The following is a 22,337-nucleotide window of genomic DNA, read 5'->3' on the forward strand; positions in this document are numbered from 1 at the left end:
TAAATTCTTTATTTGGAGACAGGGTCTCACTAAGTTGCTACGTTGCCCAGGCTGGGTTTGAACTTGTGATCCTCCTGCCACAGCTCCCCTGAGTGTGGGATTACAGGCGTGTGTTGTGACACCCAACCACAGTTTCCTCCTTCCCAGGACATCACTGCCGTGCATTGGCGGGGTGAGGGCTCCACTCTGCATCAGTGTTGTTTTTGCTTCAGAGCGTGCTTTTTAGGAATATTGCTGGCCACAGTGGCAGAGGGAAAAGAGAGGCTTAAGTAGGCCTTGCACTGCCATTAAGTGCCCCTCCCGGGAGGTGGTGACACCTGACACAGGCAGCGCAACCCTACTAGAATCCTAAGAGGAAAGGGCTGCAGGGTGTAGTTCCAGGGATGCCCAGGCTTGCAATGCCTGCTTCCCTTTCCAGCCTGGTCCCTTATCAAGTGTCACCTGCTCCAAGAGGTCTTCTCTGACCCCCAGGGCCCTGAGTGTGGAGGGACAGAGGCCCAGGTATCCCCACCTTCTCACCTGGGCTGGGAAGGCAGGTTCTGTGTCCGGAGAAGGAGAAACAGGACTGGCAGAAGAGCTGTACTGTAGGTATGTTGAGCTTGAGGAGCCTCTGGGACACCTGAATTTAGGAGAAAGGTGAGGGTGAGAGGGTGAGTGACAGCTGAGTCTGTTGGAATAATAGTCGCAGCAGTCACAATAACAGCAGATCACGTTTACCAGCCTTTGTGTGAGCCAAGTGCCGTGCTCAGTATTCTACACACATTATCTCATTTAATTTTTGTAATAACCCCATGAGAAAACCCCTGTATGTATGCCCATTTTACAGATCAAAAGGTGAGGCTTAGGGCTGGGGATTTAGCTTGCCTCACAAGCACAAGGGCCTGAGTTCAATCCCCAATACCAAAAAAACAAAAAAAACAAAACAAAAAAACCCAACAAACAAAAAAAGGTGAGACTCAGAGGTTTTATATACATTGCCAAGGTCTCACGGCTCCTGAGGCAGAGCAGAGGAGAGGGAGCACTGCATCGGCACGGGCCTCCCCTGGTGGGGAAGGAGGGGAGGAGAGCCCAGCACAAGCAGAAGGAGCAGGAGGCAGGGGGCCAGCACTGGCCTGGTGCTCGGTGCTGGGCTGGCACTTGGCAAGTATGACCTTACTTAACGTCTGTAAAACAAAAGGAGACCAAGTTTAGGCAGGCGGTGGAAACGGGAAAGGCAGGCAGCCAAAGAAGCGAGCATTTGCAAACAGGAGGTGTCACCAGCGATGACGGATCCTGCAGAAGGGCCATAAGTGATATGGCCCAAAGGCCATTAGATTCAGGGATCGGAGCTTGTGGAGAGAGCGCGTCCACTAAGCACTGGGGCAGGAGCCATCTTGCACAAGATCAAGGGTAGGTGGGTGGTGGGGAAGTGGGAGCAGGAGCGTGTTCCTCTTGGCAGTGAAAGGAGCAACCTGAAGGGTGGCCAGGTGCGGAGCCAAGGTCCTTGTCCCGTGGAGGAAACAGTGTTGGGTGTGGCAGGATCAGGACCTGTGTGCCTTGCCTGTGGGGCCTGCAGCCTCTTGCTCCTCAATGGAGACCCTGTGGCACTGGGTCGGATTAGACCCCAGCCCTCCGAAATCCGCATCTACCTGCACAGGAGTCTGCTTCCGCTCTCCTCTGAGCTCCTGCGGTTACCTGGGGTCTGTCTGCCGTGTGACAGCCCAGGGTGTAAGGATGTAGCGACGGATACCGCTCTGGGTGCCGGACACCGTGCTGACTACTTTGCGTGTGTTCTCATGTTTACTACTCCGGATAACCGGAGGTACGGAGGTGTGCTGTGGGCTCCTAACCACGCCAGCCAGCCAGCGAGCAGGAGCAGGCTGCCTGTCTGAACCTTCCTCCCACGCCATTGCTCGCTCCCGGGAGATGGATGTCTGGCATCTCTCCGCATCCTAGTGCCTGGCACGCACTCATCCCACACTCACGGAGCACCCGCTGTGTGCTTGGTACCTTGTCAGAGGAGGTGGACCTGTGAATGGATAAAGGAGGTTTCAGATTCAGCACGGCAAGTGCTGGTTTGTTTTTTGATTTTTTTGAGACAGTGTCTCGCTGTGCATTTCAGGCTGGGCTCAAACTTGTGGTGATCTCCTGCCTCAGTCTCCCGAGAGCTGCAGTTATAGGCATGCGCCACCGCACCCGGCTAGCATGGCACGTTGTGTAGAGGGCACACAACTGCGTCCCCTCTCTTAGGAGTCGGTCGAGGGAGTGTACCGGAGAGCATTCCAGTGTGTGCAGAATGTGCTGTGAAGGGATGGTGAGAAGCTCATCCTAGCCCCATTGAACCTGGCATTTGTGCGGGGGAGGTGGTGACACAAGCTGGAGGGACGCGTTGGCAGCAGTCCGCATGGTCTTTGCCAAGCCGAGGAGGCAGCAGGTTCAAGTCTGTGGGCTGGAGCAGGATTTGATTTGCTTTCCAAAGCTCCTCCTACAGCGCAGGGGAAGTGAGTGGAAGGGACAGAGGGTGGGGCAGAGGCACAGCATGCCAGTGTCCGCCTCAGGCCCGAAAGAAAGGGTTGGAGGAGGAGCGTACCGCCACCTCTCCCTTGGGCTTAGTGATGAGCCCAGCTCAGGAGGACTCAGGCTCTTGGGTGAGGAGATCTGTGTTGTTGTGGGTGCAGGTTTATGACAGACAGGGTGGCCCCATTCCTCTGCCCGAGTGAGTGACCTGCTCTGGCTCAGTGTCCTCCCACCTGTGCCCCACTCCAGGTGTGGTTGTGCATTGCAAGAGGCAGAGTGTCGCCCGTGCCTGCAGGGCTCTGGCCTGTGCCTTCTTCCTGTATAACACTCAGTAAATGTATCCATGTAGTTCAGAAATCAAAATGCATGAAAAAGCTTAAGTCAAGAGATATTCTACCTGTTACTACTGTCTTGTGTATCCTCTGGGATCTCTGTGGTAGACTAAGCAAAGGCAAACACATTATTTTTACCGCTTTTTCTTCCATAAGAGGGAGTGGACAATACATTCCTTGTTTCCCACCTAATGAGGTCTTTCTATATCTAGATATTTATAGATATTTATATCACTGGCTCAAAGATCAGGTGCCTTTCTAATTTTGATAGACATGAGCAAGGGTTTTACTGATTTATATTCCCCCTCCCAGGACTGCCTGTTTCTCCACAGCCTTGCTGAAAGTATGGTGTGTATTTCTGCTCTTCTGACGGGTGATCGGTGATAATGCACTGGTGTCTGATGTACATTTCTCTAATGCTGAGCAGGGCTGAGCATTTTCTGTATGTTCAGGCTCCCTTTGGGCTCATGCCCAGGGTGTTCCTGCTCTGGCAGTCCGGCAGGCCTCCTAAGCCCGGCCCTTTCCCTTTACAGATAAGCACGAGACGAAGCTGAAGGGGGTCATCTACTTCCAGGCCATTGAGGAAGTGTACTATGACCACCTGCGCAGTGCTGCCAAGGTCAGAGGCAGCGAATGGCAGAGGGGCAGGAAGGACAGCTGGAGGGAAGGGGTGGCTGGTGTGGGAGGCTCTGGGAGCTGAGGCCACAGCCCCTGCAGTGCGTCCATCCCAGTCCTTGTCCTCTTTGTCAACTTTCTCTTCCTCTCCCCTTCCCAGAAGAGGTTTTTCCGCTTCACTGTGGTGACTGCGGTACCCCTCCCCACATGCCTGTAACCAGAGCTACGTATATTAACACTTCTGGGCCCTCACCCTTGACCCCTGACTCTCCTTTCCTCTAACTTGTACCACGTCTGAGAGAGGAGTGGAACTTGAGTACACTTGTTGCCTCCTTCTCTGGAGAAGGCAGTGAGATGTCACTGGGGACAGGCAGTACAGGAGGGAGAACAGAGGGCCAGGGATTTAGCTCAGGTTCTGACGCCTGCCTCACAAGCTCAAAGACCGGAGTTTGATCCCTGGTACCAAAAAAAAAAAAAAAAAAAAAGGAGGGAGAACAGAAAGGGGGAGCCTCAGAGACTGGATTTGAGTGGGGGAGTTAATAAGCCGGAGGTGTATGAGGCTAGGGCCGGCCTCCTTCTCAGCACCCCTTCCATGCCCGCCCCAGCCCTGACTGCTGCTCTTCTGTGGTCCTGGCCTCCATCCTGCATACAGCTTTTCCTATCTGCCTCTTCTTTGCTGAGGAGAGACTGTTCTCACTGGAACAACCCCATATGACTCATTCTCTTCTGTCTACTTCTGAACCTGCGGGTGCAGGGTGCAGTGTCCCCGGTCGGATGTACTCTTGCCAGGGTCGGAAGGCTTAGAGAGCTAGGACTGCCATGGTGTGAGAGGGGGAGCATTTCAGCCTGGGGCCCACTTGGAGCAGAGGGGATGAAGCTTTGGTCCATTTAGGACTCAGCCCCTAAGGTCTGGGGCTTCCTGGGGGCTGAGGGAAAGGTGACAGGGGAGGTGTGATATTCTGGGCCTGGGTGAGCCCCACCTCGGGACCTTCCTCTCTTCCCTCAGCAGAGCCCGAACCCAGCTCTCACCTTCTGCGTGAAGACCCACGACCGGCTATACTACATGGTGGCCCCCTCTGCAGAGGCCATGCGCATCTGGATGGATGTCATCGTCACAGGGGCCGAGGGTTACACTCAGTTCATGAACTGACTGCTGTCAGCCTCCTGGACCCCTGCCCAGCACCTGTTACTGTGCTCACCCCTGGAGATGAATAACCCAGTGGGCAGCAGCCTCACAGAGGCCGGGCGTACTTGTGCAAGAAGACTTTGTAATATTCTGTAAGGAGCTCAGTTCTGTGAGGCTCTGGGCTCAGAACAGGAAAGCTGGGGAGGGCATGTGCTGGCTCCTGGGAGACCAGGACTTGGACTTGCAAGATCTGTTCAGGGTTGTGCCTGGGCCTGCAGCGCTGAAGAGCTGCCAGAGAGGGCCTCTCAGCTCTAAACTGGTGCCTGCTCTCCCTGGCCTGTTTTATCTTTGTAAAGGACAAATTATGGTACCAGAATCTGCCAAAGATCCCCTCTTGCCTCACCCCCTCTGAGGGGCCTTGGGGTCTGAGCAGAGCTACATCTGGAGTCGGGCAGCAGCTCAGGCAGTGTGCTCTGCCTTGCCCTTCTGCCTCATTTATACTTTTTATTAGTTGGCTCAAAGGCCAGAGACCACAAGCGTCAGCCTTGAGGCCCCAGCCCCATCCCCTTGTTGGAGACCCATCACCGTGGTTTCCATGGTGACTGCTCCATCGCCATGATAACACAACACTAACTGCCACAGCTCCATGGCTCAGCCCACCGTGGGCCGTCTGAGGGTACGCGCCATCATCTCTCCAGCCCAGCCCCGTGGGCACCTCATGTTTCGGGGGAGGGACAAACACCTGCTCTCTGCCTGTGTCTTCAGCCTTGATGCACAGCCTGCTGCCCTAGTCTCACCTCTCCCTTCCACCGTGCCTTGCTTAGAGCCAGAAGGGATGATGCCGGGGATCCATGGCCAGAGGAGCAGTGCTGTGCATAGGAGAGGAAGCTAAAAGGGCCGTCCTCTGGGTGCTGACAGAATGGGAGGGTTGCTCAGCACTCAGTGAAAGCCTGAGCAGGAGGGAGATGTAGACGGGGAGGGCTCTGAGCTCTGGCTGTCTCCTCCTTTCTGCCTCCGAAGGATGATGGAGAAGGAGAGTGGAGGACCAGGCCTCAGCTGTCTGGCCTCAGCCTTTCGCGCCTTAACACTAAGCCCACCTCCCCTGCCCTTGTCCCGAGCTTTGGGTCCTTGTTTGCCTGGACCTGGGCTGGGTGTTTTTCAGTATTTGTAAGCATTTCAGCAGAACAATAAAGCATTTGGGCTATGTACTCATGTAGTGTGCGGCTGGGTACCTGAGGTGATGGTGCTAGGTCTTCTCCTCCTATAGAGATGCCAGGAAGGACCCAGGTCCCACTTCCTGGCATCCATGTCACTGCCCTGCCCTAGATACACATGATAGCTAAGAAGTAAGAAGCAGAAGGATAGGAATGTGCACTTTATTGTCTGTGTTTTTTTGCTGGTACTTTGGATTGAACCCAGAGCATTCTTTTTGTTTGCTTTATTTGAAACAGGGCCTTTCTAATTTAGCTAGGCTGGGCTCCTGCCTCAGCCTCGCAGAGTGCTGGGATTACTGGCCGGCACCACACTATGCCAGGTGCAGAGGTTTTAATGAGGCAGGAGCTGGAGCCAGATGGGACACACAGATGGAGTGATGCCACCCTCCTGATCAGTCCTTCTGGCTGCCATGGTCACTATGACAGGAAGCTCGGCAGAAGGTGGAACAGACAGGCAGCCACCAGGCAGTGGGGCACCAGGAGAGCCAGCCGGGTCCCTGAGGTCAGCTGGTCACCATAGTGGTCCAGGAGCATCAGGGCCACTCCATTGGTCCAGCCAAACCCCTCCTGGAGAGAGGCAAAACCAGCGGGCCAGAGTCTGGGGGAGCCCCGAGCCCTGTTTTGGGGATGTGATGTCCTCTCCTCTTGAGGTACCAAGGAGCACCAGTCAGTCTTCCCCGCGCAGGTGGGCTCACATACAGGTGACTGAGACCTGAGGGCTCGTGTTGGTTGTGGGGGGTGACAGAGCCAGGGGTTCCCTGTAAGGTGATGCCAGCTCACCTGAACTTCATACTCCCCTCCACTGCCAGGCTGTCCATTGCTGATGTCATACTGGGGAGAAAAGCATGACGAAGTCACTCACTGTCCCCAGGCCCAGGGCAGCAAACCTCGAGTCCCCTGGGGAGAAGCTGCTCCGCCCACAGCCCCTGCAATACCCCAAAGTGGCCACTGGGTGCCGCCACGGCCCTGGCTGGGCTGCCCTGGGTCCTACAGGGCCAGCCACTTCCCCACCTTCCCTGGCAGGGAGGAGGCCCTGGGGAATCAGGGGGACGCCCCATGCCAGCTCACCTTCTCATACATGGCCGACTTTTGTGAATAGACGTCAAAGTTGGTTCGAATCCAATTCTGGGCCAGCTGGAAAGCCACTCCCTGGGTCCGAGGTGAAGATGACTTGGCCAAGCCTAGACCCCAACCCAGGAAGACCTGAATCCCCAGAGCCCCCACCCCAGGCAGAGCAGGCCCAGGCCTTACTGTCCCCAGGGAGGCAAGAGGCCTGGGCTCTAAGACCTCCTCTCTGCTCATAATCCAGCACCTGGCTTTGAGGGAGAGAGGAGGCTGGTCCCACTGGACGGGTGGGGGCAAGAGACAGGAGCCTGCTTGCTGATGGGGTGGGGGCAAGAGACAGGAGCCAGAGAAAGCACTCAGGGCCCTGCGTCCCTGTTCATGCCTCCCCAGTACCAGGGTGGCCGAGTCCTGCACTCTGGCTTTGGGCCCTGGTGGATGCCCCGCTCCTGTCTCCCTACCTCTGATGACCAGGTCCTGCAGAGGGGCCCAGCCATTGGGAAAGTCCCACTGCTGGCCTGTGTTCCGGAGAGAGGTGGGGATCCCATACTGGTAGGTCAGGATCTGGCTGTCCTAGAAGGGTCCAGGCATTGCTGTGACTGTGGGTGGAGCCTGGACAGGGAGCCAGGACCCTGGGCCCTCAAGAAGCCAGCTGTGTCCTCCCTGGTTCTTCTCTCCTTGGCTCTCTGCTGTCCCCTGGCGGCCACAGGCAGACCCGCAGGGTAAGACAGGCCTAGGTAGCCAAGAGTGGTCTCTGCCCAGTGAGGAGGGACCATTCTGTTCCAGGGGCCACCGCTGCCCACTGTCCCCTCACCTCCAGGTATTTCAGAGCCTTGTCCACAGCAGCAGGGTCAGAGAAGCAGCCGGCCCAGAGCGGGGTGAGGTTGGATGGATAGAACTCAAGGTTCTTCTTCCCATTCTCAAGGTCATAGTCGAACCAGGCACCCTTCTGCTCATCCCACAGGACGGCCTGCATGGCGGCCATGCGCTGGACCCTCAAGCCTTTGTACTTGGCAGCCTGGGCATCATCTCCTGGGAGGCACTGTCTTTAGACTGAGTCTGCCATTGGGCTCCATGCCTTAGATGGTTCTACTCTGCATTTTGTTTTCTGTTGTTTGTTTTGCAGTGCTGGGAATGAAGCCCTGGGCCTTGTGCATGCTTGTTGAGTGCTGTGGTGAGCTACACTGCCAGGCCCAGCTCTACTTTGGCTTCCTTCATTTGTCCTCCTCCTCAAGGGCTAAGCTATCCTGAGGCCCAGAGAACTGGGCCTCCCTGCAGCCCACACTTCCTGCCTCTAGATTGCAGAGTCCCTGAGCAATGGTGTGTCTGCTAGGTCCATCTTCCACAGGACACTGACTTACGAATTCCCTGGCTCTGAGGGGCCAATGGGCAGCACTGGGGAGAGGGAGTAGAGGGCATTTGGAGAGAGCTTCATAGTAGGAAAGGGAAGGAGGCAGTGTGAAGATGTGGTGGGCTTATCACACGTGTCACGTTATGTCGCTGTGTTGGTGCACACGGTTAGCACTGGCCTCTCCTGGGGAGAGTTTGAGCAGGCTGGGGAGCCCTTCACCCTGTGGGGCCACTGGCAGTTCCATTGCCAAGGTGGCCACTGGCCAGTGCCTTCCCCCAGTGCTCACCCAGTCTGGAATAGAAGCTGCTCATCAGCTCCTCTGCCTGGCACAGGAAGGCATTCAGGTCAACAGGCACCTGTCTGCTGGTTTGGATGCTGCTGAGCAAGTCAGGGTGGGGGCTTCCAACTAGCCAGCGGGAAGAGAAGTCCCAGCCTGACTCAGCCCCAGCCTTGAGCTCAGCCCATAAAGCCTCTGGATCCCCTGTAAGGACAGAGAGGGGGCCCAGGCCAGGCCTGGCTGCAGGATAAGGTAGCAGCAGACCAAGGCCTGACATGCGCCACAGAGGTCCAGCCACCCCCACTCTGCCCTCCTTCCTGGTGCTGCTCACCTTCCTGCAAGTTGTTTGCCAACTCCTCATCTTTGCTATAGGACTCTGGCCTGGCAGAGGGGAGAGATGGGCAGCTTGGTGCTAGCAGGCACTGAGCCCTCTGCTCAAGCCCTCTTGATTCAGCTGCCCAGGGGCCCCCATAGTCCTGGGTGGCCAAGTGCATTCAGTGTCACATAGGAGAGGCTGGACTAGCTTTCTCCTCCTTCAGCCCTGTCTTTGTGATGCTCATCCTAGAGTGAAGGACAAGAGATTGACACTTGGGCTGGCAAGTTCCTCACCTGGGTCCCCCAAAAGGGACATAATAGCGATTCAGGATGTAGCTCTCTCCTCCCAAGTTCACAGAGACGGTCCTGTTCACAGTCCAGAAGTCCAGTTCCAAGGCTAGTGTCTCGATGTTTTCCCTGGAATGGAGGCCGGTATGTAACACCTTAGCCTGGGCAAACCCCCCACCCCAGGAGGTCTCAGAGAGGGGTGGGCCTGCAGGGCAGCACGGGTGAGGTACCCACCTCAGGAAGCTGATGTTATCGGTGTGAGTAATGTATCGGTCCATCATGAGGGTCAGGAGTGGGGGGTGGCTCCGCTGCAGGTAGTACACGCGTCCACCATTGGGGATGTGCCCATAGCTGTCAAGGCAGAGTCCTGCTGAGATACCCTCTGCCCAAGCCCACGGCACACTGATTCTCCTCCAGCCCTCTTCTTACGTCTTGACCAGGTCCAGGAAGTTCTGCAGCATGCCTCTCACCGTCTCTGTCATCTCAGAGAGGAGCAGACCCTCTATGACCCAGTAGGAGTCCCTGGGGAAGGGCAGACAGGCATCACCCCACTGCTGCCCTCTGCCTTGCACAACAGGCTGGCAGGGCACTGGCTCTGGGTTTCCTAACATTTCCGGCCCCTGTAGGGCCCCCTGGCCTCTTGGACCTGGGTACTCACCAGTAGTAGAATTCGACGAATCGCCCCCCAGGTACAATGAAGGGATGTTCTGAGTAGATCAGAGAAAATCGCTCAGGGTGGCTGAGAACTTCTGGCTTCATCTGGAGTCAGGAGAGTGGGACAGTAGAGGGGTGGGGGCTGCAGAAGGCTAAGCATGGAGGCACTGGCACCATAGCTGTGGAGCCAGGCTGTATCCGCTGCTGCTCAGCCATGAGGTAAAGGACCAGATGCTGGAGCCTTGGTGTCCTCACTCCCTACGTGCCAGACTCTGACTCCCCTTGACGGTGTATAGAAACTGACCACCCAGCTTGACACTGGACAGGTGCAATGGCTGTGTCCAGATGTCCCCTCAAAGCCTCATGCAGTCATAGGTGGGGATTTTCACAGGTGGCTGGATCTAGGGTGTGTGAGACTGGGATTAAGCCTGTAATGCTGGGATCAAAGGTGTGTGATTACAGAATTAGTCCACTGATAGCTTTGACATAATTCTGCGAGTGGATAATGGGAAGGCCCTCCCTGGGTGTGAGTGCGAAGGGTGGGTAGGCTGGACAGAATATAGCGGACAGAGAGAGGGCTGCTGGGGTTGCTTGTCAATTGATGTTTTTGCTCTTTTGTTGCCTTTTGCCCTCCATGAACTGTTTCTCCTCTGTGATGCCCCTCTGCCATGTGCCACCCTGCCTTGGAGACAGACAACTATGGACTGAAGCCTCTACAAACCATAAGCCAGGCAGACTTTTCCTCCTTAAATTTTGGTGTCAGGTATTTTGTCTCAGCAATGAGAAAAGTAACTGAGATAACAGGTGACCACCAGTCAGCAGTCATTATTGTGACACAACTGTAGCTAAGTGGGTGAGGGGACTTGGCCCCCATGTCCCTGCTGCCACCACTAAGCCAGGACTAGAGAGCTAGCTCCACCCTCCACTTCCACCAAGTCTCTGGCCCAGGTGGGGACAAAACCCCAATCCCTTCCCCAGGCCTGATGCATGTGGGAGGACAAGGCTAAGGGTGAGCAATTGCAGGAGCAGTGTGGGGCCTGTGGGGCCCATCAGGTCCTCTCTCTGCCCGTTCCCACCACTTCTGGGGATGCACTGGCGTCAGTGGGAAGCTCAGCCTGCCTCAGCCATTTTGAGGGAACAGCAGACCAGGACCATGTGTGCTCCTGAGGGGACCAAGCTGGCACAGGAGGCCTGAGCAGCAGGGGCCAGGCCACACGGTGCTGAGCTCAAGGAGGGGGCATGCCACATGCAGCAAAGACATGCAGTTACTGGCCCTGAGCCAGAGGCCTGACCCAGCCCCTCAGGAGAGCAGAGAGCCAGGCAGGAAGTGAGCCTTTGCCCATGTGGCGTTGGAGGCAGGGGTAGGCAGCTTTGTGGGGCAGGAGAGGCTGGGGAGACTTCCTGGAGGAGGTGAGGGTGAGAAGCAAATGCTCCCCTCTGACCTCAGAAGTGCTTTCTAGAAGGCTTCCATTTGGGGACCAAAGGGGTGAGGCACTGTGTTTTCAGGAAACATCTATGATCTGGGGTGCTGTGGGTCCTCAACAGGCACAGCTCTCTCCCATCTCCAGCACTGCTGGTCAGCCCTGGGTCAGTCCCAGGACATTTCTACCTTCCTTCCCAGCTTTTTCCAGATCTGGTGCAGTTGCTCTGCCCAGGCACGCAGCTTGGCATCTGAGATCTTCTGCAGGAATTGGGGTCTGGAAGAGTACCCGCAGGGTTCAGGAAGGCAGCCCTGTCAGAAGGGCTTTCTCCTGTCCTCTGTCCAGGTTGTACCTGTCTTTCCAGTCTTCAGGGGTCCAGGACAGCAGCTCCTGCCCCACAGGCTGGAAATATCGCTGGATGAACTCCTGCAGCTGCTGCCTGGGGATGCTATGGTTGTGGGCTGTGGTGAGCGCACTGAAACTCTGCAGGACTTCGTCTGGAGAGCAGGTAGCAGGGAGGGATCAGCAGCATCCCTGAGCATGTGGTTTGATACCTTCCTGCCCTCGCCCCTGCCATCTTTGAGTAAAGGTTCAGGAGAAGATGAGGTGGCCTCACCTGGTGCTGCAGACAGTGACATGTCTACAAACTGCTTGTCATCCGGGTAGAGCTTGGCCATCTGAACCTGATGCAGGAGCTCGCCGTGGCAGTAAATCTGGCTGCAGAGACAGTGGGGGAAAGCAGGTCAGGAGAGAGGACGACGGTCTGGGGCTCATGGCTCAGGGCATGTTCTCCAAGGCTGTGTGCCCATGTGAGTGCGTGTGTGCGGGGCAGGTATATGCTGTGGTGGCAGTGACACACAGAGCTGAGGACAAGCAGGGTGCTTGTAAGGCACAATTGCCTGTGCCCACTCTGGCTGATCTTTTGACACCACTAAGCCCACACAGCCTCATGTGGAAGGGATTATGGCAAAACTCTGTGAGTTGTACCTAGGAGTGATTGCTGAGATCTTCAACCGGAACATTTGTAGACGTAGAGGTAGTAGAGAGGTAAAAGAGACGACATTTGAGAGAGAATCACTAGCTTACTCTTGAGCGCTCAGTGTAACAGCTCCATGACTGTGGGACACAAAATAATTCTGACACCAGAAATGCCTGTGATGCTCGGTGATGCTCAAGTCCCGCCCTAATAAAGAAGTCAGTGCCGGGAGCTCGTCTATGCAGAGGCAACGGTCCCCTCAGGAGCACGCTGCGTGTGGGGCAAGGAGGTGCCCCTCATGTCTGCAGGCAGGCAGCCCTTTCCCCTCGGGCCGACTTGGGAAGCCCCAAGGGTGCTAAGTCCCATGGCCACATGGGAGCAGCTCCGTGAACGGCTCTTTACTGCCTAGCGAGAAGCTGCTAGGTTTAGGTGTGGATACAGTATGTTAGTTCAAAGGTTGTCACTGCTGGTGGGGATTCTTTAAAGTAGGTAGGAAAAATCAGCCTGAGGGATCCACTTACATGCTGTTCTTGCAGTGATGGCAGAAATGAGTGATAAAAGCTTCCACATCTGGGTTTTTACTGACTCATAGGCAGCGGCCACTGGCCTGGCAGACGGGCAGTGAAAAATTTAACCATCGCGCTGGGGATTTAGCTCTGTGGTTCCACCGTCTGCCTCACAAGTGCAAGGACCTGAGTTCGATTTTCGTTACCAAAAAACAAACAGGAAATACAAAAAGAAAAACTTAACTATTAAAGAGACGTTTGTTTGTGGCATCGTATGGAAAGCACTACAGATGCTTGGGGCAGGCGTTAAAGTAGCTGTGTGTAGCTGGGTGTAGAGGCAAATGCTCAAAATTCAAAAACTTCACAAGACTGCACATATAAGGGCCTGGCTGTAGCTGCAGCTGAAGGAGCTGACAAGCCAGCTGACCCCCTGCATTCACCTCGCCACCATGGACATCGCTATCCACCACCCCTGGATCTGACGCCCATCTTTCCTTCCCACTCCCCCAGCCGCCTCTTTGACCAGTTCTTCGGAGAGCACCTGTTGGAGTGCATGGCAGGCACGAGGAGAGCCAGGATGAGCTTGGCTATCTCCGGAGAGTTCCGCAGGAAATACCGGATCCCAGGGGATGTGGACCCTCTCACCATGACTTTATCCCTGTCCTCTGATGGGGTCCTGACTGTGAATGGACCAACGAAACAGGTCTCTGGCCCTGAGTGCACCATTCCCATCATTCGTGAAAACAAGCCTGCTGTCACCGCAGTCCCCAAGAAGTAGACGCCCTTTCTCTAATGGCATTTTTTAAAACGAAGTTTCCCCACCAGTGAATGAAAATCTTGTGACGAGTGCTGAAGTTTATTAATGCTAAGGGCAGGCCCAAATTATTAAGCTAATAAATATTATTCAGCAACAGAAAACAAATGCTCAAAATCCTATAAACTGCTACCTTGGAACGGACAGTACTGTACCAACGTGGACTGCTGGGTTACTTTTCCTCAGATCAAGAAACACAGTGTAGGGGCCAGGGATTTAGCCCAGTGGTGCTGCCGCCTGCCTCGCAAGCACAAGGTCCCAAGTTTGATCCCCGGTACCAAAAAATAATAATAATAAATATTTTAAAAAAGAAACAGTGTAAAAGAATGGGTGGAGGAGGCTGGGGATTTAGCTCAGTGGTTCTGCTGCCGGCCTCACAAACACAAGGACCTGAGTTTGATCCCCAGTACAAACAAAAACAAAAACAAAAAAAACCCAAACAGAGAATGGGTCAAGGGACATCATATCTAATGAACATATTATGCTGTGGAGTGCCAAGCGGGGTGTGATGTGATTGCATCTGTAATCTTAGCACTTAGGAGGCTGAGGCAGAAGGATTGCTATGTGTTTGAGGCCAGTCTGGGATACACAGCGAGACCCTGTCTCAAAAATAAAGTGTAGCTCATCTGATTCAAACACTGGTTGTCTGAAATGAGGGGACTAAGGCATGAAAGACTGGCTTACACACCTTCACAAGAGTGTGCTCACACTCAGCATGAGGGGGGAAAGGAAAGGTACCCCCTTGCACAGATTCCTCTATTATGTGGGCTGACCTGGGGTGGGCTGGGGAGGCGCTAGCGTGACTGGACAGTTTCCCCCACATCATTCAGATACGTTTTTCCTACCTGACACAGTGGTCCCAGGACCGGAACCTTTTGTGGATGTCAGAAGCAGGGATAGGTCCCAAGGAAGAAATTCCAGTTGTGCCCTGAAACCTCTCTGCAGGAATTCTGAAGGGTCCGATACGGTAGGTTCACCCCATCTAGCTACCTGGGGTCATCAGGGAAGGCAGCTGCCTGGCCTGGAGCTTAAGATGGCCCAGTAATTCTTCCCTCTGCACCCCATCCCATATGAAGGGGCTGAGAGGGGGGATTGGCTAGAGTCACATTGCCACCAATGATCTGGACCAGCACAGTGGCCGAACCTAATGTTCCTTCCAAAAGTGGAAAAACTTGGTAAAAGTCAGTGGCAAGTGGAGAGGAGGAGGAATAGTAGCTGAGGGCAAAGAAATAAACACATGGGTTGCGCGGTGAGGAAAATCCAACATTGCATTGGTGCCTGGAGAGAACAAGAGAATGGAACTGTACTGTCGCACAGGGGCACCAGATGCCTAGAAGGGGAGAGCTAGTGACTGGCCAAGAGTAATTCCTCTGTCAGACCCTGAAAAATCCAGTGGCCACCTGAAAAACCGCAGCGCGGCTCTGTGATGCACCAGTCGGACCAGCTGCTGAGGACTGAATGGAACCTCGGGAATGTGCCAGTCTTTTGACTTGGCTTCAGGTCCCATCTACCAGAAAGGAGGGGAGAGAGTTTGGGAAGGAATTTCCAGGAGCTACTTCCTACCTGGCTCTTGGACTGTGTGTCAGATTAATCACCGTGTAACGGCGAACCTTGATAATTCAATGCTGAGGAAGCCCCTGGTTATAATGGACAAAATGGAGCAGCAGCAGCATGGCCCATGCCGCTGTGTACCACAAGGGCCAATGCGGACAGACAGCGCAGGAGGGAAGGGTGGATGTCTGGTGGGATTAGCGCTGCAGGCATCATGCAGGTGCCCAAAGTATCCGGGGAGCAGCCCGATCCTGAGAGAGGACGGCCGTGCACCTTCAGGCGTAGGCAAACCAAGTTACATCTCAGTGTGCCAGTGAGTCACGCAGCCACACGCCGTGGCGAACAATGTACCCGTTGGATCGAATGACACCGATTGAGTCTCACCTCTTCTTGTAAGAGTGGCAGCCTCCAAAGAGCGTGCAGCGCAGCCCGGAGCTGCATCCCCAGGGAGCCGTGCTGTGGGCCCATGGCCACTGTCCAGTTGGCAGTGGAAGCGAGCAGCTCCTCGAGTGGTTCCAAAGTCAGGCTTAGGGGAAAAGAGTCCACCTACTCTCGGGCACAAGGAACTGTGTGTCCCCAACAGCCTGTTCCTCCGTCGCCCGTGCATGTTTTATCACAGCCACTGCCTTAACTCTGAGAGCATCTCTCTCTCATCACCCAGGTGTTACAGGTACTCCAGGTTTTACGGTTCTCTCATGTTCTTCAGTGTCAGGAGCAATTCCTAATAATGTCCGATGGCAAACTAATGATTACCCCTCAATTGCAAATTCTCTAGTTCAAAGTCTCGACGGTCAGAACGGGTGCTCCGGGCCCGTTCTGCTCCACAAAAGGTGAACACGGACCCAGGCATCTCCCCAGGCCCACTTGGAAGGAGCAGTGCTCCCCACCTGATGGCCATGTGAGTGTCACATGCTTCTGCCTCCCAGCACTGCATGGTGGAAACACTCTCCAGGCAGATGCGGTATCCATTCTCACGTACAGTCAAGTGAAAAGGACACAACGCTTCGTAAGAAATCTTTCAAATGGGCCGAGAAGAGCAGCTGAGTGGCAGGGCTTTCATCTCGTCTAGCACAAGGTCTTGGGTTTGATCCCCAGCACCAGTATATAAACAAAACCTGTTCAGATGCACACATTTTCATCCAGACTTTCACATAAATCCCAATAATCTTCCATTCCTCCCTGTGGCCTGGGTTAGAGCAACAACAGTAGGTTTTTCTTTCGTGATGCTCTGTAGGGGGTCCATTCCCCAAGCTGACTTTGTTTCCATTTCCATGAGGCATTTGGGTGAGAGAGAGACAATCACTTCACCGAGAGCAGGTTTAAATGGTCTATTTTCACTGGAAGTTTCACTTGGACTCCATCATCCTTACATTTTTACATCCTCTGAGTTTAGTTGTAGCACTCGCTAGAGGTACAGCACCCCTGAGGGGCTTCACTGTCGGCTTTGGTCTGTCAGGGGCTGGAGCCTGTAGCTTCACTGAGTAGAATTTAAGCATGGCCCCTCTCTTCCTTATATTTTAGCTGTTATAGATAATAATCTACAGGGCTAGGGATTTAGCTCAGTGGTGTCACCACCTACCCCACAAGTGCTAGGTCCCCAGTTCAATCTCCGGTACAAAGAAAAAAAAGATAATCTACAGGCATCGTCCCTTTTGCTTTTTTCTCCCTAGTCTGTACTGCCTTATGCATAATCGAGTCACCTTCCCAGGAGCTGGGCCCACCATCTCTAGATCCCACTGCTAAGGAACTCTGATCTCCAGTTAACTGAAAGCTGAACAATTGCTCTTCAGTACCTCAAGAAACCTCTAACCACCTGGGAAATAAAATTCCTTACCATGAGAATTTTCATCCTTTTTTTTTTTTCTCCTCACAAACCACATGTTTCAAAGAACCAATGTCATTCCCACAAATCATACATTTTCGCACACCTGCTGCCATTTAATTCCGGGTCTCCCACCTGGAGTTAGTGCAGACACCCACACAGGTGAAGAGCACTGTCACCAGACAGAGGGCCCCTGGCTATGAGTGCAGGGGTCCCTGCCCCATCCACATTCCTGACCAACTGGCTATAAATGTGGGGGCTCCAGGGGCCCCTCAGATCCAATGATTTGCTAGAACAACTCATACGACTCAGGAAAGCACTATACCTACTATTTTTTGTTTTGTTTTGTTTGAGACAGGGTCTCACTATGGAGCCCAGGCTGGTCTCGAACTCACAGCAATCCTCCTGCCTCAGCCTCCTGAGTGCTAGGATTACCTACTATTACAGTTGCATTAGGATCCACTGGGTGAGGGTGGGGGGCCCTGGGATTTGGGGCTCCTCCTGTGGACCCACCACGTTCACCCTCCTGGCTCATCTGCGTTCTCATTCAGGAAGGCCTATCTTTGGAGTTCAGAGGGTTTTTGTTGTTGTTTGCTTGCTTTGATTTATTTGTGTGATATTAGGGTTTGAACCTAGGGGTATGCACATGGTAGGCAAGTGTTTTTTCTGAGCAACATCTCCAACTCTTATTTTTTAGTACCAGGGATCACACTCAGGATCTTGCGCTTGTAAGGCAGGTGTGGTGCCAGTGAGCTACATCCCCGGCCCATATTCTTTAAAATTTTGAGACAGGGTCTTGCCAAGTTATCTAAGCTGGCCTTGAACTTGGAATTCTCCTGACTTAGCTGCTGAGATTATAGGTATGCACCTCCACACGAGGCATAGTCCAGAGTTTTTATTGGGTTTTATTATGTAGGTTTTATTGATTGAATCCCTGGTTGCATGATAGAATTCAACCTCCAGCCACCCTCTCCTCACTGACACTATAATTCAAAGCCCCAACCTTTAAACATATTGTCCATGTTTCCAGTACAGCCCTCCCCATCCTGAGTAATATCCTAGCAGAAGCTACCAAGGGACTCGCCCTAAGCCATCTCACTGGCAGAAGTATCAAGGAAGGCCTTCTATGAACAGCAAAGACAGCCTTGGCACTTGGGAAATTCCAAGGGCATAGAAGTCACCTCCCAGGAACCCAGGACAAAGATCACAAGAAATCATCATGCAGCAAGTGTCTGGTGTAGTGAAGGGTTTCTGGGTTCACACCCTGTGTGTTGTTTCCTGGGGCCTTTGACCAGGCCAGATATTTTATGCTAATAACATGATTTATGGTGGGGGCCTTTGGCCACCCAATATCAGTTTGACCTTTGGAGATCTGGAGACCAAGTAACAAAGGTCACCAAGTCAAGTACTCCATACTCTGCGACTGAGGGGCTTGACCCCTCTGGACGATGGCTTGACACCAGGACTCAGGGAGTGCCCTAGTTGGCGACACTCTGCAAGTGTTGTCACATGTGGCTTGTGGAAGAAATTGATGTTTGTATTGATCCCCTGGGACACAGGGCTGACTTTCTCCTGGACTCTGCTCTATCTATCTGTTGCTACTTTTGATGGCTTTCATAGGCGTCTCTACGGAAATAAAACATCATCACAGGAATTACTAGTTGGTGAGTCTGCTCTTTCCACACATTTGGCAAACAACCTAACAGTTGACAAAACCCTCATCACCAGGACAAAACCTATGAACTACTCCAGATACATCCTCTCCCTTCTGACTCCACAGTTGATCAATACAAGTCTTAATAGCTCAGTCCTCAAAGTATATCTGCTCTTGAACTATTTGACACTATCCCCAGTCCTGCCCCTGGAGCATGAGCCCTGGTTCTTTTTCCTTAGAGCCCCTTCTGCCTCTCTGTCCCAGCTGCATAGGCCTTGTTCCCAATGCTGGAAAGGTGCCCCAGGGCCTTTTTACTTCAGTTTCCATGCCTGAACGCTCTCTCCCTCATAGTGTCTGCTTAGGGGTGGTTCCTTCCACAATTCTGCTCACATAGCACCTCCTCAGATGCACCCACCACCTCTCTGACACCCTTTGACCACCCCCTGAGCAATTCCTAGCTGCACTTCACTGTGAATTGCGCTGTTCTCCCTTTTTAGCTGCTGTTTTCACTCTTCTTGCAAGAGATGGTGATGTGGTGGGTGGCGACTCCTTCCCGAATCTGCATGGAGCGCAGTGGCCAGTGCCCTGAGTCTAGAGGGCTGAGCGGGCTCACCCATCTCTGTATTTGCTGAGGGAAGCTGGGGCTCAGTAAGGAAGTGTGACTTTCCCTGGACCACAGAGAGGGCATCAGGGCCAGGCCTTAAACCCAGGTGCCCATTCCCGGGCTGTGAGGCCTGGTCACACCCAGACCAGGAACTCTGGGCAGGTGGTTTGCTGGGAAATCCTGAGCCCAGCCCTGCTCGGTTGGAGGAGCAGCTGGGAGGGTGGCTGTGGGCTGGTGCCCCAGTCTGTCCATCCTGCCCCGGGTGGAGGTGCAGTGCCTGGCACAGAGTGTGCTACCCAGGAAGACCTCTTTTCTTTTCTTCCCTCTAAAGTGATGACCCTCAGAGTCTGAGACCTCACCCAGCCTTCCACCCCATTCCAGCCTTCCCCATACACCCACCTCTCACAGGGTGGGGGCAGAGCTTCCTGGGACCTCAGCCCCAGCCCCAGCCCCAGCCCCAGCCCCAGCCCCAGCCCCAGCCCCAGCCCCAGCCCCAGCAGAAGTAGCAGGGGCAGCTCCCAGGTCCTCACGGGCATGGTGGCAGTGACCTTGGTGGAGTGAGCAAGCCTTGGGAGCTCTATCTCACCTGCCTGTCCAAGTCAGCCAAAGTCTAGGCTGTGAGGCGTGGCCACTGATGAGATGAGGTCCATCTGCACAGGGCCTGCTGGTCCCTCCTGCTCTTAGGCCACAGGCCACATCCCCACCCTATTTGTTGCCTTTCTTGTTGCTTGGTCTCAGCTGGTGTCACCTGTTCAGATCCTCCTTTCAGCACCGGATGGGTAGGGCTGGGGGAATGGGCCCCTGAGGGCCAGGGGCAGTTAAGGCTGCACATCTACAAGCTAGAGGCTGGTTCTTGGCTGGCTCCTAAGCCACTAGCCTCACAGGGCGATCATTTCTTTAACATTTCAAACCGAAAGGCCAAGAATTCTGTCCTCACTGTTATAGGCAACTCAGGGACTCATGATTATCTGCAGGAGAAGCTGTGGGAGCACAGATCCGCCTACTGTGTAAGGAGAGGGTCAGGAAGATCCACTGAAGAGGTGATATTTGCTCTGGGTGTTGGAAGATTGCTTAGGAGCTTGCCAAGGGGATGGGCTGGAGCTTGGTCCGGTGTAGGTGGAGCATGCAGCGGAGGGAAGTGAGAAGCTAGGCCTGGCTCTGGTAAACCTGACATTTGTGCAGGGGAGGAGGCGAGATGAGCTGGAGGATGTGTTGGCAGCAGTCGGTGAAGGCTCCTTGCCAGGCCGAGGAGGCAGCCAATCCAAATTTGGGGGCTGGAGCATTAGGATTCCATCTGCTTTCAGAAACTCCTCCCTCTGCCTAGGGGAGGTATGGTGAAATGGGCAGAAGGTGGGGCAGGGACAGGAGCAGGCTGGAGAAGGGATGGGATGGGGTGGGGGTGAGGGTCTGGAATCCGGAGTCGGGAGAGGAGAGGAGGTGTCCTTGACTCAGGCCTGCAAGAATGGGGAGGGGGAAGGAGTTTACTGCTAGCTGTCACCTGAGGTTAGTGATTGGTGCGGCCTCTGCCCCAGGACTCAGGCTTGCAGTTGAGGAGGTCAGTTGTGGTGCCTGAGCGGTGTTTGTCACTGTTAAAAGAAAAAGTTAAATTTAGCAGTGTCTGGGCAAAGAAACGATTCAGGAAATCAGGAACCACCCTGAAAACAGTAAAGGCTGAGAGGATTCCAGCCAGCCAGGAGAGGCAGTGTTTTTATAGAGAGAAAGAGGAAGTGACATACAGACAGAGCCTGATTGGTCAGCACTGGGTATTGGCCTTATCTGGATGGGTCTAGCCACTACACGGGCTGTGATTGGCTGAAGGTTCAGATGCTGTGATTGGCTGAGCCATGTCTATTTGGTAGGAAGCAGCTTTAGACTAAATTTGATTATTCTCTCCATTTTGGTCAGCCTCTAAATTTTAAGATATTATCCAAAACCTTGGACATCGACACCAGTTTCTATCACCATTATAAAAGACTTCTTTGGTCTCAGTAAGGAATTCACAATATCGTTAGTTGATTAATTCTTTATGCTTTCTTCATGCTTTTGTTATTCTTTTCAAATGAGACCTTTTGATCGTCAAAGGATGGCGGCATAGGAGCATTTAGGACTGTTGAGGGGACACAGTGCACCTGGAGACTATTATGATGCTTACCAGAAGGACACTAGCCAGCGGCTGAGGTATACAGGCACCTCCTTGAACCCTGACAAAGCAGACGATTCAAAGTTCAGACAATAAAGGCAGTTCAGCAGTATTTGAGTGCTACTGGTCCCAGTTTGTTTGTGTCGGGCATGAAGGTGATGAAGCACCATGGCTCACAGTAAAATCACCTGGTTTAATGAGGCATCTATTTTTGTTGCTAGCCCAAGAGATGGAAGTGGCAAATAACCTGGACAGTCACCAAAAGAAGAGTGACGGTTAGAAAACCATGGAATAGCCAAGCTTGCCGCCCATCATTCAGTATGACTGCTCCTAAGACAGAACCTCCTGTATCTCCTGCTCCTGATAGGTCCTGCTAGGAGCCAGCAGTGCAAGGCTCTCGTGTATCTTCACCAGGCTTCACTATTAGAAGTATAGGTCTTACAGAAACTATTTCATAAAAGTTCAATTACATTTCTAGTGGGAGGAGAACTGATGGCAATCAAGCGGTGATAACTTTGACCAGGGAAATCCAATCAATTGGATGCCTTTGTTTGTAACACCTTTTACAACTTGTCCAGTGAAATGAGTATCTCTCTCAGTGAGGATTTCAGCAATAACATCACATAAGGGAAACTTTTTTTTTTTTTTTTAGGAAGAAAGGTTTATTTCAGTTCCCAGTTTGTAGAGATTTCAGTCCATAATCAGCTGGTCTGGAAATACATTTTCTAATTGCATTTTCACTGTTATTACAGCATGAGGCTTCTTTCATGGGTGCCTTCTACACAACACAAAGCCATGCGTGAAGGAGGCAATGGCATGAACTCCAACTGTGATGTCCAAATGATCCAGAAAGTCCTGGTTGTATGTCACCTGAGGTTTGTGTCCTCTTGCCAGAATTAGGGGTTTGACAAACCAAACAGGGTGTGGCTTTTTAGCAAGTCTTGAAGTCAGGGAGAGCCAGTCCTCTGACATTCTCCTCATTGAAGATATTGTGGGATATTTTGGTGCCTTTGCCTCTCCACAGAACTCTTAGAGTCAGCTTGTCAATGCCCACAACATAACTCACTGACATTTCTATTGGGATTGCATTGAATCTACAGATCAAGTTGGGAATGACTA

At 53.3% G+C, this 22,337-nt stretch overlaps 2 protein-coding genes and 1 pseudogene across 16 annotated transcripts in view; 2 read left to right on the forward strand and 1 right to left on the reverse strand.

The window, feature by feature from the left end:
* Positions 1-5,765, forward strand: part of Phldb1 (pleckstrin homology like domain family B member 1) — a 46,731-nt gene extending 40,966 nt beyond the window's left edge. For 10 of the 14 annotated variants that reach the window (XM_010629320.1, XM_010629317.2, XM_019208196.2 and 7 more), the window contains 2 exons: positions 3,362-3,447; positions 4,450-5,765. In XM_010629320.1, coding sequence (XP_010627622.1) covers positions 3,362-3,447; positions 4,450-4,593 — 230 coding nt within the window. In that variant the 3' untranslated portion in view covers positions 4,594-5,765. The remainder of the gene's footprint in view (positions 1-3,361; positions 3,448-4,449) is intronic. The other 4 variants (XM_010629318.2, XM_010629319.2, XM_010629328.2 and 1 more) reach the window with 1 other exon arrangement.
* A 193-nt stretch (positions 5,766-5,958) lies between these two features.
* On the reverse strand, positions 5,959-19,614 carry Treh (trehalase). Of its 2 annotated transcripts, XM_010629315.2 has the most exons (16): positions 19,559-19,614; positions 19,478-19,510; positions 11,768-11,868; positions 11,504-11,648; positions 11,340-11,427; positions 9,735-9,835; positions 9,506-9,598; positions 9,311-9,427; positions 9,083-9,205; positions 8,805-8,854; positions 8,483-8,677; positions 7,660-7,877; positions 7,307-7,418; positions 6,852-6,964; positions 6,564-6,614; positions 5,959-6,350 (listed from the first exon to the last, which is right to left on the reverse strand). In XM_010629315.2, the coding sequence occupies exons 1-16, from the start codon at positions 19,612-19,614 to the stop codon at positions 6,201-6,203; spliced, it is 1,746 nt and encodes a 581-aa protein (XP_010627617.1). In that variant the 3' UTR covers positions 5,959-6,200. The 2 variants fall into 2 exon arrangements, with proteins under 2 accessions (XP_010627617.1, XP_010627618.1); XM_010629316.2 differs by lacking the exon at positions 9,506-9,598.
* Positions 13,083-13,508, forward strand: LOC117286284 (annotated as a pseudogene).
* Positions 19,615-22,337: the final 2,723 nt, after the last annotated feature.

The sequence above is a fragment of the Fukomys damarensis genome, unplaced genomic scaffold, assembly GCF_012274545.1.
Source record: "Fukomys damarensis isolate Sample0158 unplaced genomic scaffold, DMR_v1.0_HiC HiC_scaffold_16, whole genome shotgun sequence".
NCBI lineage: Eukaryota > Metazoa > Chordata > Mammalia > Rodentia > Bathyergidae > Fukomys > Fukomys damarensis.